Here is an 18,337-nt window from a genome sequence, read left to right as displayed (position 1 = left end):
CGAGCTTCCTTAGATCATCGCCGTCGAGGACGCGAAATTGTGCATGTCCAGCGTCTCAAGCCGTACTATGATCCGCCTGTGTTGTCGTACCCGTAGGTTGCCAGGACGGCTTCCTTTTCCGCGGGAGAGATAACTGTACTGTAAAATAGGGAGCAGTGGGGCTGTGGCTATAAGAGGAAGAACGACGGCAAACCTTGTTTTCGGTGCTCGATCGGCTGTGTTACCTCTCGCTGCTCTATCGTGCTAGTTGCGAGCGCTTACTTCCAAAGTGCTTTGCGACAATAATAATAATGCTTTGACCACTGCTTGGTGGTGGCTGATGAAGAATAAATGATCATGCACGATAAAGCAGATTTAGTGTATGAGTAATTGGCGGCACATGACGTCAAGTACAGTTCTCGTCTCTGCCTCACCCCTTTGTTGCTACAATAGCATGGCAACAGAAGTATGTTTTCCAGAGTAAATATCTGTTTTTATTGATCACAGAATGCTTGCTCCTCATGGTGGTGATGTTACCTTCAAGTGCCTTTGCATTGATTATGAGACGATTGCATTTGTTGCTGTGTCCATGCAAGGAACCTCAGCTTGACACATATGGAACATGCCCTTGAATGCGCACTAAGGCATTATATTAATACTTGTGCAGCAAGACAAATAAACTGCAAATGAAGTTGTCGGTACAACACCCACTAATAGCTTATTTAACGCTTTCCCTACCATGGGGAAAAGAGGTGTTTTTTGTAGGTTACGCCAGATTATTTTTGTGAAAGAACTATTGCACTCAATAGTTTATGTAATACATAAACAAAAAGCAGAAGGTATGCAATTTTCACACATAAAAGTTTTATTAACGAGATATATGTCATGAAAAAATAAAAATTGCGAAAATCAAGATTGTGGGATAAAATTGAACAAAGTTTGTAAAGACACGCTTGTATCTACTAAGAAAAAAATAATGAAAATTATGACATATACAAAATCTATTGCCGTCTTATAGGCACTATCTCCGAAAAAAATTGAAATTTTTCATTGGGGGGGGAACTGGTATTCCGCTACAAAAATTTAACTGCAAGCACTACAGTTGGGCGTGCTGGGTTGCGACTGCCGATGTTCCGGGCTGGTTTGCATTGTCGTTGCTCTCAGAGTCGAAGTCTTTCGAAGCGCGTGCACTGCTCTCGGAAGCGGCCATTCTTGCTTTTTTCTTTGACGATCGCGAAACTTCGGAGGGCATTCAAAAATCACTGCCTTGCGGGAAAAAAAGCTAACTGCTTAAAGAACTCAAATATAGTTCTCCTCTGTCATGTCTGATAGCGCAGTATGTCCATGAGTGGCACGGAAGGTCTCAAAAGCGCCGTTTTAAACCATCGATAGTGGGCTAACGATGCCCGATGGACGCTGTACAGAACGAGTTTATGTAAATGTTTATGTTTGAACTGCCAGCTTGAAAAACTAAGATGAAAACCTGTGGAAGAAGCACATACACAAGTGCTAAGAGAACACAGAAGCAAAGTAGCGTTAGTGTCATGAGTAAAGGGACAACACGTGAAAGAAGAATGACGACGAAGAGCACGCAGTGTTCCAAACAACACGAGCGCTCGAGGCGCTTGACCCGAGTCGTGATTAAGAGAAGAACATTGTCTGTGTGGCATCGGTCAAGGAAAGTTGGCTCGCCAGCATCGTACTGGCGACGGGAGCAGCGGGTGTTCAGTTCCGGAGGCCGTGACGCTGGCATTCTGAGGCATGGCCGTCGACCTCGGCGACATTCGAGCGAGGCTCCTCGGACTTGCTGCAGCCTCCCACGAAAGTCCCGGGCACCCCAGCAGCAATCCCCCTTCCTAGACAGGAGACTGGTCAACAACACCATGCAAGACAGTCCCCGGGGCGCCTCGTCGGCACTTGAGCAAGGCGCGGGACGGAAGCAGCAGCCGAACCCGTCGATAGGCTTAACCCGCTGGGTCTCTCTGCCACGTCATCAACTGTGACCGGGACACGGGCGTCTACCAAGGTGACGACATCTTCAGGATCGTCGGGAGTAGCGACCCCGGAAGAGACTCGAGGCGAGTTGGACGAGGAATCCACATGAGTTGGCGTGAAAAACGTGAAAACTTTCCACTCAAGCAGCGACGCAGCCAGAGAGGCTAGAGTTGTCAGACTGTTAGGAGTGTCGGGGTTAAGACTGGCTAGAAGGACAGCTTAATTAGCTGCTAGTTTTGGCTACGTGGTAGAGTGGAGTGTATGTGTTTCACATACTTTGTTTATTATTGTCAGTTTGTTTTTCTGAGAACTCTTTCATTTCATTTGATATTAAATCCTGCGTGCTGTGCTGTTATACATGTCTCAGTCCATCTCCTAAACATCCGCACCCCCGAGTTCTATGACAGTCAGGCATACTTTGGCAGAATAAGCGAACACTCGCTCATCAATAGTTTTGTAGGCTATATCCTTACTCGTTCTTATGTGCACTCACGCTTGTTGTCGGTACTCACTCACGTTCATGGTCGCTTCCATTCACCCTCATGCTCAACTTTCATCCACTCAAGCTCACCATCAGTGACTCTCATTCATACCCACGTTGACCAGCATTCTCTCGTGTTCATGCTCTCGTCCACTCAAACACATTGGCACTGACTGCTGTTCATGTTCACGTCCACTCGCGCCCTTCATCACTCACTAACACTCTATCTTGTGCCTGTGATAGAAGTGTCGAGCGAGTATGAGTCAGTGTATTCGTGGTACGTCGACCTATGGCATTAGGAGAGTATGGTCATTTAGCCTATCATTGCAGTTGATGTGATTGTGTTGCAGTATTTAGCATGGTAACAATTCTTGGTAGGGGCAGAATGTGAACTGTCACAGAAATTCTTGGAAGCCTTTCACATTCAGAAGCACGATGACATGTGCGCCAGTGTTCCATCACTCGCCCTAACTAAAAAAGATTGTTCGTATCTAGAACCATGATTGCGGTGAGAAGTTTGAGATCTGACGTGTGTAACACGTGGTGGTTGTAGTGTTCCTCTGTGCTGGCGCATGCACTTGATGAGAATCTCAACTTGCGGGGTTATGTTGACAATAAAGTTCAGTAGATCGGTGGACGTCCTGTGTACCCCTTGTACCTTGTGTATGCGTTTATTTCGCTGGTTTTTGTATTAGTTGACTACTTACCTACTCTCCCGGTGCTTAACTTTGTTGTAGCTTGAGAAACACCTCATTTTATGTTTGGAGCATGGTTTTGAATTTTCTTCCACTGTTCAAGATTTGCATCTTCTTCATTTTCACTTGTCAAGGCATAGTGGATTGAGCTAGCAAGGGTGGTAACTGATACAGAGCTACCTTTCCTGCAAAGATAGCTTTGCAGGAAAGCCTATCTTTCCATGTCCAAGAAAGGTTACAAAGGCTAATGTATGGGAGAGGTCTGGCAAAGAGGTGAGCAATAGGAAGAGGTCTCCAATGTCAGCAAGTGTGGTGTGTTTGTTGTGTGCTGGCATGCTTTGCATGGTGCCTTTCTCTGCAGTGGTTCTGTGGATCCTCTGCCTTACTTATGGCAGGACGTCACCTTTAGCTCTGGTTTCAAGGAGAACAAGAACACCTAACACTCAAGTGTTCTTCTTAGATCTTGTGGAGAAGTCACATTGTGGCATTACTTTGCATTGTTTACTGCAATGTTATCTTTTTCTTTAATTTTTGCCACCATCAAAAGTAACCTATAACATTCATACAAATATGATGCATTTGTCATTGGTACATTTTATAGCATCATCTGTCTGGTCCAAATATTTGCGTCAATTGAAATGCTTGCCTATTATGCATGTTTTCTGACTGTGCCCGAGCTAAGTTTCGCTAGTGGTACAATCTTTTCATGCCATGCGGTGAAAAAAATTAAGCCAGTTCCATGCTTCTGAAATCTGATGAAACAGCGGAGCTCTGCAAGCGTGGGTGTTGTATAGCGTAGTTGGTATGACGCTCCCCTTCGGACCGTGAGTACCCGGGTTCAAATCCTGCCTCTCTCTCTTTCTGCCTCTCTTTTCTCTCTCTCTCTTTCTTTCTGTCTCTGTGTGTCTCCCTCTCTCTCTCGCTCTTATTTTCTCTTTCTCTCGCCCATTGCAAGTTGTCTTACAATTGTCGGTACTGTATGAACAACCAGCGGGGGCAGCGTCCTTCAACCCTCCCCTGCTTTCCTGCGACGAATCGCCTCGTGGAGTTGAAAATACGTCCCACGGGAAAGACCAGCGGCGACACCATGGTGAGACACGTTTCGACGAATACATGGTTGCTGAATGCCACTTCGTCGCCAACCTTGACGCTGGGACCGAGAAACTCTTAGGAAAGTGCGTTCTACACCACTTCGTTATGGCCGCTGCTAGCTGCTGTAGCTGTTCGGCAGACGAAGCAGCTAATTGCTGGGCCATCCTAGGAACCAAGACGCGCCAGACTGGATCAAACGTGACACCTCCCGTCTACAAGCGTCCTCTCCGTTCTCTGTGAAAGTGAGCTGTGTGTGCCCGAGGCTACTTTACAAGTGTGTTCTGGGAATAAAGGCGCCGGTGTGATTATGTGTTACCCTCGCCCTCAAGGAGGAACCTTTAGCGATTTTCGCGGCTCCGGTTGGAGGAAGGTGTGCCTGCCAGTTTCCCTGGCCTAGGGATCTAGGGAGGACAGGAGGCATTTAGGCGGACTCATGTAGCTAGTGCTCTCCCTTCTCTGAAATGTAGCCAGTGCTCTCCCATCTGCTCTAAGATGTAGCTAGTGCTCTCCCAGAACGATCTAGTCTGCTCACATGTAGTAGCCCTGACAGGCTATGATGTGCTGTGCTTCGTACTCCTGCCAGGGCGATGATCTCTTGTTCTGTAAATAAGTTTGCCTATTCCATGTAAATAAACCCCCTGTTCCGTTTACCCCTAGCTCTCGACCTTGTACTCTAAATGAAAGAAGCTACGCTCGTCAAGCCAGCTCGGACGACGGCGTGGGCCTGCTTAGCCTCCGTGTGACGCCCCGGTAGCGTAGGCCAGCTACCCGTTACGAGACGCACCGGCGGCATAGGCTAGAGAACGACCCTCAGTTTTATGCCGCACTCCGAGACCACGACTCCTGAATCCTACAGTACAACGCAATCATATGGTTCCCATAAATGCATGTTCTGTAAGCGTGGGTGTATAGCCTAGTGGTTATGACGCTCGCCTTCGGGCCGTGGATACCCGGGTTTGAATCCTGTCTTGCCAAGAAAGTTTACTTTATTTATTCATTTATTTATTTCTCTCGTTCTCTGTCTGTCTCTCTTTCTTTCTCTCTCAGCACCTCCTCTCCTCATTTCACACTCTCTCCACTTCGCTCGAAACTGCGAACACCACATTTTGGGTCACTTGTTCCCAGTTGTGACCACTTCATTCTCTCCCTATCTACTGTAATGCCTTGAAAGAGCGAGATGATCTGGCTCATTTGGTGCCACTGGGATTTGTCTCAAGATTATTTCGCATTTACCCTTCGCCTGCGTATTTTTTCATCCAGCATATTTTCTTTGCAGTGAACTGCTTTTTAACCTTTAAACAGTCTTTTAGAGTTCTTAAGAGAAACAGACCCTGAAAATCATTTGGCCGAGTAATCTTTAGCACATGATTAATAGCCCTTGCATTCAAAGGCTCTCTTTAAGCTCTAGTGTCACTGTTATATTTGTTACATCATGCATTTTTAACGAAACCCTGTTGCCATAGCCCAAATTACTAATCAGTTAATGTCATTATTTTAGTGCCTATATGTTTTACGACATTTACAGCGACTGTCTTTAGGCCCTTTCACAGCCGTGTCACATCTGCCATGAGAAATTCATCGTCCACATCATTCACAACTCATTGATAACATTACCATTTGTCATGGTGCTCTTTGGCCATACCTGGCCCTTGCGCCATAAAACACCATACATCATCATAATTCGCATTTAAATTAAGGTCTGTGCAGGTCTTGGTGGTTTAATAAAGTCTCGAAAGTAGCTGTGCATGATCCCTTGTACATCCCGGATTATGCCCCCAGATGTGGCACTAAAACATTCCTTTAAAGGCCACATGATGCTTTCTCTGCAGTATCCATGCTGGAAAAGAAGCTTCAGGCATGCACCCAGCAAGCGAAGCAGGCACGCTCCCAGCACAAGAAAGCGATGGTATGTTTCACAACCGACCTGGCTGCCATGCAGTTCTGAGTGTAAATTAAAAAAATATTTTTTTTTTCTGTTTATAGTGTCAGTGCAAAGAAAGGGGAGACCTTGATATATTTTCACTGTGGAAAGAAAAAGTGGAATGTCATTTTGGTTATGACTTTGGGCATTGTATAGGTTGTGCTTGTTTGCTGCCTACTGCTATTATTACATGCTGCTTAGGGAGATCAAGGAGAAGCTGCAGAATTTTAAGCTGGGTTTATTATGCATGTACTAAATAGGATTATGATTGTAACGATGACAGGTCTTGTGCTTTCACTACAGCTTTACCCCATTTCATACTTAGTGGGCAATGCTGTGAAGGCTGGAGAGAATTCTCTCATTGCTCAAGTTTGGGACCAAAAATAATGCATCACATACGAATAAAAGATACAAGTATACGTCATGTAATTCAGTGTAACAGTGAGTCTCATACTTTTATGTCACAAAATAGGATGTAATTATTACATAAAAGGTATTGCAGATCTGAACCTATTTTCCACTGAACAAGGTAAGTGACATGTTTCTGTCACCAGCAGCTACAGAACACGACTTGCACTGAAGACCAAAGCATAGTCCACCACATGCTGGAAGTACAAAGATGCACAAATAATACATGGTGTGACATAAGCTTGTTATATGTGAAGTAGTTGTGACGTAATACACATTGCAATTAGAAAACAACTGCACTGCAAAAATCTGCGCGAGACTTCAGTGGCTGCACTATGCTTGTGTAGCTTCTGCAGTGTTGCCTGCTAAGTATGAAATGGAGTACAGTCGACTTCTATCAATTCGACCCTGATGGGACCTCTGGATTTGATCTTATTATTCTGCGGATCGAATTAAACAAAATGCAGAAAAAACGCCAGTACACACTGCTGATTCATTTGGCAGTATTTGCCCGATTCTAACATGCCCCTGAATCAAATGTGCACCCACTTTATTTGTGTCCGAAGTAGAATATTTGTATAGAAATGACAATAAAACTCCTAAACAAAGTAGAAATCTAATGTGCACCCAATTTTTTAGCAAGGAATTGGGCAAGAGTCTAATATATGTTGCACGATGACGGCCGGCTTCCTAAAGTCAGCTTCGCCGCACGGTTCTCATTTTCTGCTTTGCCGCAGTATATTGATGTTATGCGGTAAAGCATATGGACACCTCGAAGGTGATTTTGGTTTCGTATCCAATTGCACAGTGTGGGCGATTTCCCGCTCAATTTTCTTCAAAAATAAAAAGAGACCTGTTAGAATCGGGTAAATACCGTAATCAGAATGTGAGCTACGGTTATTGCTTAAAAATCTTCCTCGAGCACACTGAAAATAGATGCTGCCATTAAAGGGGGTCGCTATTGGGGTTACCATAGGGGTCAAATGCATGCGTGATGACTGCTCAAGTTTAAATTCTTCAGCAAAGGTCACTTTTAGGACCGAAATAACAAAGGTTTGGGCACATAGAAATGCCTGGGTGCTGGCCGGGATCAAATTAACTCGAATGGAATTAATGGAATCCTACTGTATACCGTATTTACTTGTATAATGAATGCACTCACGTAGTGAATGCACCCCCCACTTTTCTAATCAAGATGGGTGTTTTTTCTTTTCCTCGCATAATGATTGCACCCTGAACTTGCTGCCGTGAAGTAGGAGAGACACGGTACGATTCGGTGTCTGATAAGGCGTCCGGTGGGTATGATTGTGTCGGATGCTGTACTAGATGCCAAATCGTACCGTGTGTCTCCTACTTTTATTGTGATAGCAATTACAGTGTAGACCGCTTATAACGTAAGTCGCCGGAGTCTCGAACATCCGCACTATAAGCGGTACCTCATTATAACCAAAGCAACAATTTTCAAGGCCCGCACATATGCAAAACATGTGCACCGAGCCGCCTCGCGTATGCGACAGTTGAGGAATGTGGCTAGAATGTTTGCATTCAATTTACAGTCTAATCTCGTTAATTCGAACCAAATCACGTGGCGGCGCCTCCGAGCGGCATTGCTCCGGCATCGCCATAGAGTAAAAGCTTAGGAGAGACCCCTCAATGTCGCGCGCGAAAAAAAAAAAAAAAAAAAAAAAAACGTGGCAGAAATTTTATCCTCTCTCAAATGGCAAGGTCGCTGATTCTGCGTTGTGCCAGAACATGCGTGTACGTGCCGACGTCTCAGCCACGCTACTGTAGCCCCGCGTAGAAAATGGCAGTGAACCCTTCTTTATCCTTTATGCTTCCTCTACTTTCTAGTCACGTGTTGACCTTGCACGCTGCGGCTACGGCGCAGAGGGAAGCAGCGGCGCTGTCCCAGGCAGGCCAACGAAGCCAGGTGATCTTGGTTTGGAAACTGCCCACGCCGGCAAACACCTGCTTCCCGATAACAGCAGAAAACGAAACTTCGAGGAGCTGGCGCCGGGCCGGCTGGAGCGGCGGTGCCTGCACGACGGCGGACGCGCACGGTGACAGTCGAAAGTGAGGGAGCTATGAGGGAGGACGAGGGGAGCCACCGAAGCGGTGGAGTTGCCGAGGCGAAATCCGCTTCCCTGCCGCACTCCTCCCTCACATACCACGTTCTCCGCGTGCGCCCTTCGCCGTGCCGTGCCGGCGCCGCCCGCTCCCAGAAGTTTCGTTTACTGCCGTTATCGTGAAGCGAGCGTTGGCCGGCGCTGGCAGTTTCGTGGCCCTCGCTCGCTATGCGCGCCGGGATATTTCACGACTCGCACTCAAGATTCTGGTTTCAGCCTCACTGGCTGTTCGCATCACGTGCCCTTCTCCTCCACTTCATCTCTCTTTCTTCCTCGAGCACTCCTTGGGGCGCCCGTTTGAGGGGAGCGTTCGCCGTCTCCGCTGACTTTTGTACTCCCAGGCAGCCGCACTGTAACCGGTATTTTGTTTCCCGCAACTGCACTATAAGCGATACGTGTATACATGGAGTGCTATGGGAAAATTAACGGGAGTCTGAAAAGACCGCACTCTATCCGGTCCTGCACTTTAATTGGTTACATTATAAGTGGTCTATACTGTATATGGACCCTCCAGGCACATTTTTGCCGTCGGCGCCGGCGATCGCGGCTCAATCTCCCGTGTTCAAGGAAGGAAAGTGGGGAGGGGGGAGGCGCAGCAACTGTGCATTGCACGGCCGCACACACCCTATCTTGAAAGCGATTTGCATTGGGGGCTGAGTCTAATTGCGACGCAGCCTTATAGCTTTGTGCGTGCTCCGTTCTTGCCACTCAGTTTGCATTGGAAGCGATACACAGCATGAAGGTCACTTCATGCTGCCGTGCTTCCTTACGCTAGCGTTTTGACAGCGAGTGTCAGTGGTCATCGAGTGTGATGTGTTCATGTTTGCTTGTGCGCGCGTGACACCATGCTTGTTAATTTAGTAAGCGAATGTTTATGAGTTTATACGGCCGATAAAACTACTATTCTTACTTCGTATTGCTATCTACGCATTTGCTATCGCAATCGATGGTTCACCTGCGACATTTTTAGAGGTGGCCACGGAAAAATCTCTCTCAAAATTTTACCCCACATAATGAATGCACCCCCAAACTTTGCACATATTTTTGGGGAAGAAAAGTGCATTCATTGTGCGGGTAAATACGGTAGTGTAATTTGACACTCTGAGCTCCATTTTCTGTGAACTGCTGGCATGCACACAATTTGTAATTGTGATCATTACTCAACTTGCTTTAGTGACTCAGCATTTAGGAATTTGTAAATTAAAGTCATGTCACACTTACCAGCCATTGCATGCATAGGCCACGGGGCCTCCCTCCATCTCACTTTGATAATTAACAGTACAGTTGACTTGGTTGACTTGATTGAAGCATGGAATGGTGGTAACATCATGTCACATCGTGCACTGTCCCAATTTCGTTTGGATTGGTGTCAGTAAGCGCAGTAACCAGCAGGACCGAGTTGCTGTGAAGACCTTATAAGAAATGAGAGCAATACTTCTTAGAATGTGCAAGACGACCATGAAATGCTAAGCCGCCACTCCAACTGCATAAGTACCGAATTTATTGAGAGCTTGCAGCATCCTCATCACTAGATGAGAGGAAGCTATTGAAGAAAATGTGCAGTAGCTGTTCTTCGTGCATTAAGTTTGTAAGCTTTTAAGCTTGCGGCCTATTTTTCTTTATATTTGTTTCCATAATTTGATTTTTTAATGAAATTGAACATTTGCTGAGCTAATTTTACTCCATAAACCCGAATAAACCCCCTTTACAGTTAAAACAAATGTCTGGATTGCAGATTAACAAGGGAAGCCGTAGACGAAAGCCAACATTTGGCAAGAAGACTCGTCCCCTTGTTGAAATGTTGGCTCTAAACTGAGGCTTTTCTTGTTCACCTAGAGTTTATCAGTTCAAGCCTCCATCCTCATGAGACCTATTTGCCTTGTTTTGTATGTTTATTTATTTAGGTTGTATTTATCCAGATTGCTGTCTTTGTTGTGTTGCAGCTGACAAATACTATAGTGTGACAGTTGCAAAATGCTGCGGATCTGCTGTGTTTGTAGCGGGAGGAGGTTCACATAGCATCCGTTTTGTGAGTCTATGCTCGCTAGGCTGCTGCTCAATATGTGAACGGATGGCCTCAGTGACCCAGAATTCACTGTCCTTGCTCAAGACCAGGGGAGTGTGGCAGTACACAGCATTGGGACAGCAGTAAACTAAACTGTTGTTTGGGCAGAACAGCAGCAGCGAGCAACAACCATCAGAACAACTGAAATAAGTGTTAAAGGGACAACTGAAGAACCCCAGTAAACCAGCATAGACTAGTCGTGCATTCTTATTTTCATTAGTTTGGCAGAACATGGTTGGTTATTACTGGAGAAAATGACAGGCCCTTTTTTGATTTTCATGTCAGAACCTTTGCACAGGTGCATCAGTGTGATGTGACACATTTCGGCATATTTTCTCATATTTTGGCCACTTTGATGCTGCAAAATCTTCTTGAAACTTGCGAGGTTGAGTCCTTTAGAATGCTGTGTAGTCGATCTTAACTGACATCTGTGAAACATTGTGGAGAAAGAAGTTGGCACGTGGGACTAAGACCATGGTGGGGAAGCAGCTATGTTGTTACTGCAGAGCAGGCACTGGTATGCCTAAGTGAGGTGCACCAGTCATGTGCAGGAATTGCATATGCTGCGCAAGAGACAGTCTATGCCATTTTGTGTGTTGGTCCTGCCAGAGTTGCTCACCAGTTTGCTCCTCTGCAGGGCTGGCTTCGAGGCTTTCTTGAACTGCTGAGACATCCAGGTAAGCGGCACCTCTGTTGCCCGTGCCGTGACAGCTACAGCTTGCTTGATGTTTGCAGAGTCTTGGACCGGCACAAAGTTGCAGCTGCAAGTGGAGCGCCTCACCAACCTCGTGCACGCTGAGGAAAGCCCAGGTAGGCCTTGTGGCAAGCAGTGCAAGCTGAGCCAACTGAGCCCACAACAAAACCTTTTGCAGACATGTGGTACACAAAAGAACACAGAGAGCCAACACAACTGCTGCCCTCCACTGCTGTAATAAAAATGAACCTGCATGCAGTGCATGCAAAAGAGCAGGTTCTTGTCATTGTGAAGGCACAGTCAGTTACAACCCGGCCCAATTTATTTTGCTGCCTTGAATGGCATGGACAATTCTGTGAAGCAACCAATTGTGCTCAAGGCAACAAAGTTATGGCATGCAGCCAATGCCTGTGGTGCCCTTAGGCTGGTTTTGCTTGGAATGTGACGTCATCCATACAAGTGACTTTCTTGTAATAAACATGCACAAAGCACGCTGTTCTATCCAGTTAACTGGGGTAAGGGCTGGTTTTGAAAACACAATGCGTTAAGTTCTTCAAGCAACAGTGAAAGGTAATTCTTATGTGTTTATTTTGAGTGTGAGGTTCACAACGAGCACCAAAGTCTTTAAGTGCTGTGCACTCTCGTCAATTCAAATTGTAATGCAATTCAAGACTTGCTTGAATAAAGCCATGTTAAGGCTAAAGGCAAATATTCCAATATGTGTGAGTGTACTGTGCCGGTTGGTGCATACTGAGGTATATTGGACATTTTTGCAAATACATTCATAAGCTACCATAATATAGCAAGCCCGACTAATACGAACACAAACAAAACCAGGCATGAACAAATACTGCATTTGTTTGCATCTGTTTTTGTTCACGTTTGTATTATATTTGCGCCTTTTATACTAAGACATGTAAGCACCAACTTGCCCCACAACAAGCTTTGCTAGAATTCACAAGTTAGTTCAAGCATTTTAAAAAGTCCAATTTTGTCTTTTGCAATTGTTCAAACAGATACATATTTGTGAAAAATTATAGAAATATGTAAACCTGTACATTTGTAGCATACTTTGTAACTATAATGTAGATATGCATCCACACTGTTGATGCTTTCGAGATTATATATTTACTTTGCTCACCGAAATAAATCGAAAACATTATTTTGCTCACCACTGGTAGAAAGGAGCAGAAGTTTCAATGACACCACTGTACCAATGCCGTGGTTCTAAAGATTGGTCAGCATGACCGACATTTACACTTGTAGCAGCACCAGCAACACGCAGAACTGTTGTCGACGCAGATCTTGTCGCCGTCAGAGGCACTGGCAACAGTCACCGGCAACATTCACTGACGCCGCGCGTGTTCGGTGCAAATGCGGGCAAAACGCCGACGGCGTCGACAACAGTTCTGCGCGTTGCTGGTGCTGCTACACACTATCTCGAGATAATGCTGATACAGTGGCTCGATGCAGTGATGAGTGATGGCAGGCATTGTTCTACTTGAGTCTGACAACACAGCTTAGAGTGCAGTTTGCCATTCAGTGGATTGTCATTCTGTTTATTGGATACAACTGCAGTGTTGAAGAGCAGGATCTGCAGTTATGCAGCATGTTTCAGCATTAACAATATTAGCAAGCCACATATTCAGGCACACACAAAAAGTGAAGAAAAGATGGGTATGCACAAAGTGATAAATTATTAAAAAAGATTGTTTTCAGGTGTAAATAAAATCCGACAAAGGTACGGTGAATTATGGGAAAATAAAAACATACAGTGCTGGACCCTAGGCATAAGCGAATGGTTATGTATCTGCAGGGCCAGCTGTTGTGCAGCGCAAAGGAATGTACATTTTCTTGCCTGCTGATGTGACATGATGGTCACTCAAGTGGAATAGCATGGGGATTGTTTTCCTATTTCTCTGCGAGATACCCGTTATCAGGCATATGCAGGCTTTTATGCTTGCATGTACCTTACCAAAATTTGTATACAATGTGTGGGGCATTTTTGTGCTGCAAAAAGGAAGAAGCGGAATTTATCTGCCCGTCACGGTGGCTCAGTGGCTAAGGCATTGCGCTGCTGAGCACGAGGTCATGGGATCATATCCCAGCCACGGTGGCCGAGTTTCGCCTTCATCGAAATGCAAAAACGCCCATGTACTTGTGTTGTAATGCACATTAAATAACCTCAGGTGGTCAAAATTAATATGGAGCCCTCCACAACGGCGTGCCTCATAATCAGAACTGGTTTTGGCACGTAAAACCCTCGAATTTTTTTCAGCTGGTTGTTGATTTCGTCATATAAGCCACCTTCCATAATCTCTGAAATCATTGCTACCGAAATCTAATACAAAAAATTAATTTCATATGCCTAACCCAGGAAAGGAATCTGTGTTATGTGTAGGATTTTATAGTATGTAATATTAACAACATGCCTGATAAGTTATTGAATGTTTAGTGCAGTCTTGCTGAACTGTTCAATCTTCAGAAGTTTTTCTGCATGTGCAATTGGAGTAAATTGAGGTAGTAGTTTTATTTGATGTTACGTCATCATCAGCTGCTACGGCAGACTTCTGAATGTCTGATTTCACTTTTCTGCTCATTCCTATGTATTCTCAAGTTATTTGTAAGTAATTTGTGGATAACTGTTCTGCACCTTCCTTTCTGACTTTTTTTTTTTTTTTTTTTGATGTCAACCACCTGTTATAGCTTTTTAGAGGACATTTATCTGCATTTATTTTCAGATGAAGACTTGCAGTGTGGTGCACGTCAGTTGGAAGCATTTCTTGAAAGTTATGCGACTTCAACAGAAGAATTAACTACAGAAGACCTGATTGCAAAAGCAAGAGAAATGCAAATTCCAAATCTATTGTCCCCATTGCCTCCATCACCACAATCACGTATGCTTGTGCCAGATCCAGTGCCCTTTGTGTCATCATACTCCATGCTACTGTCAGCTTCATCAGAGCCAGAACCTCCAACACCTTCGCTCGAGCTTAGCCCATCAGGAGTTCCATCAGACCACGTGCTACTAGCAGCATCATCTGAGCAAGTACCATTAGAATGCCCATCAGAGCTAGTTCCAGCCGAGCCAGTGTATAATGTAAATACTTTAACACCCCTGTCAGAACTTGCGCCGCCAGCACCTCTGTCAGAGCCTGTGCTGCCGACAGTCCTGCACAACACTGCTTCTCAGGTGAAATCGTTGGGCTCAGTTTCACTACTGCCCCACGTAGAACCATTGCAGCAAGTACGCTTGTCGAAATCAGTGCTTCTAGGACCTCCCTTGGAGCCATTGCTACCAACATGTTCATCAGATATGATTCCACAAGCAACCCTGTCAACATCAACACCATTGGCACCTATGTCAGATCTTGTGAGGCTGACACAACATTCGGAGTTAGCACCACCTGTTTCAGTGGAATCAGAGCCAACATCGTTGATTGTTCTGTCAGAACCAGCATCACCTGCTTCATTGGAACCAGAGCCAGCATCGGTGATTGCCCTGCCAGAACCAGCACCATCGGCTTCATTTGAAATAGAGCCCACATCGGTAAAGGCCCTGTCTGAACGGGCATCACCTGCTTCCTCATCGAAACCAGAGCCAACATTGGCACCACCTGCTATTTCATTGGAACAAGAGCCAACATCAGTGATTGCACTGTCAGAACCGGCACCACCTGCTTCATTGGAACCAGAGCCACCATTGGTGACTGCCATGTCAAAAGTGACATTACCTGGATCTTTATTGAAACCAGAGCCAACATCGGTGATTGCCCTGTCAGAACCAGCACTACCTGCTTCTTCAGTGGAACGAGAACCAACAGCAGTAGCTGCTGTGTCAGAATTGGCAGCACCAGCATGCTTGTTGAGGCAAGTGATACCAGAACCTTCACCGGTACTGGCCCTAGCATCATCTTCATTGGACTTAGCGCCGCCAGCACCTCTGTCAAAACCAGTGGTGATGACACCTTCGTTGGAGCTGGTGCGGCAGGCGTCTCCATCAGTTCCTCCTGCAAGGCTGATGCAGCAGTCAGAAAGTGTGCTGCCACCCCCATTGTTGGCACCAGTGTCACTGAGACCAACAGAGCCAAAGCTACCTGCATCAGAGCCAGCATACACTGGTATGTTTTACTCTATGTCCTTTCTTAGACAAGGTCTTGGGTGCTGCCAATTGGGCTCCTGTGATAAGTAAGATAGCATTTTAAAGGCCTACTGCAATGAAATTTTACTTTTGCTAAATTGGTTATAAATGAGTAGTATATACCACCGAAGCAATCTTGACAAAGCTGCACGGCTGGTAATTGCAGTATTTTCTTATCAGCAGTCTCTGAACAGCATCTAAGCAGATGACATGTGCACCCGGTGGTTAGTGGGTATGACGCAAGTCCCAGCACGTCGCCTCCGAGATTTTTCCGCGTGCTGCGAGCGGCCGTGGAAGCCGGCCAAACTTGGAGGTCATGACGAGGAGCCACCTGTTCTAGGTCACAAATCACTTGTTTTTTTTTTTGTTTTTTTTTCAGTTTTGGTATCAAAAATGGCTATTTATTCTTTTTTTGTGACGCTTCCACTCGTATTTTAAGTCCAAAATATTGCCTGAAGCAGGTTGTTGGACTGAAAAAAATACTTGTTCAGGTTTTATGCGCTCCAGCTCAGATCTGGTATGGAGAAATAAATATTGTAGACTGTTTACGAGCCAATTCGGCGCAGTAAACTTGTCCTATGGTGACTTGCTACACAGTGCTATCGACTTGTCCGCACGGCACATGTATAAGTTTCGTCTGGAGGAGGAAGAAATATGGGCTCCCTGGCACCTGGGATACTTCTTTAGATGTATTTACATGAATATCAATGAATACAGCTCCAGCAGGCATACACAAAGACGGCCATATTAGGCAGTGGCGTTGCAAGAGTTTGCGGCAGGCGGTGCCGTGTTTTGACGGGTTCATCCCTGCTCCTCCTCTTTCCTGCATTTTCTTTTATGGTCATCCATACTGAGTATGGGCAAAACAGTAGAAAGTAATGGGGGTGGTCGGATAACAAAATTTTCTAATCGAATCGATTACGAATATTCGAGAAAAGATGATCTTTGAATGTTGAATCGATTATCGAATATATTCCCATTTTCTAGAGCAGCAAAATGAAAAGTTTGTGATGTCTATTAAGCAACAAAAGGGTTGTGTGCATTATTTGATACATCATATGTAATGCCATTATGACTATATGTCAGGTCAAGTGAGGCTTGTAAATGAGAAACAAAGCAAAGTACGATTACATCTGGTGCACATGATTGAAAGTAATGAAAAAAAAATGTGGTTGATCCCTCTTATATAGGAATCGGTATAGCACACGAAAGTGAAACGTGTCTTCACAGAAGTAGTGTAATGTTTATTGCACATTGATATATAATGTCTATTGGTGTTTTGTGGCTAAAGCGCCCTTAGGCGTTGATGCACCCACGCTGACGCCTGGTGGCACGTCTCCTCCATCACGACTACCAACGTCGATGACCATGAGCAACCGTCGTGCATATGGAAGCTGCACTACGCTGCACACGCTAGCACAACGCGAAAGACGAAGCACGTAACTGACACACTAATACAACGCGCAAGACAAAGCACGTAACTGAATCGTCACCGAGTCAAATCAGCGCGTACAGCGCGTCGTAATTGCAGCCTCCGCGATCAACTTCAGAAACATTTTCAGAGCTAATTGCGGAGGCCACGCTCCGCTGTGCTGAGTACGGTGAACGCCACCTAGGTGGCGTTGGTAGTGCTTCTTGATGCCAGCGTCCCTTCGAATGCTGGCATCGAGGCGTCGTAGTGCTGAGACCACCGAAGCGTTCACTGTCGGTGCGCGTTAGTGTCATAATGCAGTACTTCTCTTTTCTGCTCGTAGGCGGCGGCACCGCCCCGAGCAAGAGCGCGGGTACACGGAGGAGTGTTAGATATATAAGGCGCGTCTGTGTAGCTCTCTGCAAATGCGTTTGTGGCGCAATGGGTTAAACGCTCGGCGATCTATCGTCGCGGACCGAGAGGTCGTGGGTTCGATTTCCAAATTTTGCATGTTTGTGGAACTTTTTCTTCTGGTTTCTTTCTTTGTATTATGTTCTATGACGTATTTCCGTGACGGAAATACGTCAGTGAAGTCTTGGTGGACCCCGGCATAAAACACTTTCGTGTTAAAAAAGAACAGCACTTCCCAGATGCAGGTAATAATGTGTAGTGCTCGTTGAAAGGGCAATACTACAGCACCGCACATTGTTTTGAAGGAATCTTAACAAAATGAAATTTGTCAAGTAATAAACTGCTTTATCTACGTCAAGTAATAAACTGCTTTATCTAAATCAAGACAATGAATTCATAGGCTGCCAAAGACGAGGCATACTTATTCAACGGCTTAACTATTATACATAAAGGACCTCCTCCGCCTGTTGGCTCAGGAGCTTGATCATCTGCGCTAAAACTGCAGTCCCGCTAAACCAAAATCATTCAGATGAGTCTCCATTTGCATCGGTCTCTCTTGCATCGGGGTTGCAACATAATGCTCCTCATGGGGGGAAGACCAGAGGCACCACCCCATCTCATCTCAAGCTTGTTTGATTAGCATTCCCAGTATATGTGTATGCGGCAGGTTACATGTGACAAAGTTGGTTCCTGCAGAGCTCCGGTGCTTTGAAGGCTTAACTTCTACAGCACAGACAATAGAGTAATCTACACAGATTAACTATATTGGGGTAACTCTCCAGAATGCGATTGCTTTTCCATTCCACATCATCGGCCGCACTTGAAGCTAAATACACATGATGGATTCACAGACATGGTGTAACAATAGCATGTACACTTATGTTGCAACCTTTGCAGTGTCAAAAATTGAGGTGCAGA

General features: G+C 45.4%; 1 protein-coding gene across 4 annotated transcripts in view; it reads left to right on the top strand.

Annotated features, from left to right (window-relative positions):
• Positions 1 to 18,337, top strand: part of LOC119443155 (mediator of DNA damage checkpoint protein 1-like) — a 100,612-nt gene that overhangs the window by 33,695 nt on the left and 48,580 nt on the right. For 2 of the 4 annotated variants that reach the window (XM_049662610.1, XM_049662611.1), the window contains exons 7-10: positions 6,049 to 6,148; positions 11,400 to 11,439; positions 11,498 to 11,572; positions 14,198 to 15,577. In XM_049662610.1, coding sequence (XP_049518567.1) covers positions 6,049 to 6,148; positions 11,400 to 11,439; positions 11,498 to 11,572; positions 14,198 to 15,577 — 1,595 coding nt within the window. The remainder of the gene's footprint in view (positions 1 to 6,048; positions 6,149 to 11,399; positions 11,440 to 11,497; positions 11,573 to 14,197; positions 15,578 to 18,337) is intronic. The other 2 variants (XM_037708318.2, XM_049662612.1) reach the window with 1 other exon arrangement.

This window comes from Dermacentor silvarum, chromosome 2, assembly GCF_013339745.2.
Source record: "Dermacentor silvarum isolate Dsil-2018 chromosome 2, BIME_Dsil_1.4, whole genome shotgun sequence".
NCBI classification, from domain to species: Eukaryota; Metazoa; Arthropoda; class Arachnida; order Ixodida; family Ixodidae; genus Dermacentor; species Dermacentor silvarum.
Note: the sequence above shows the minus strand (reverse complement) of the source record. Positions and strands in the feature narration are given on the sequence as shown.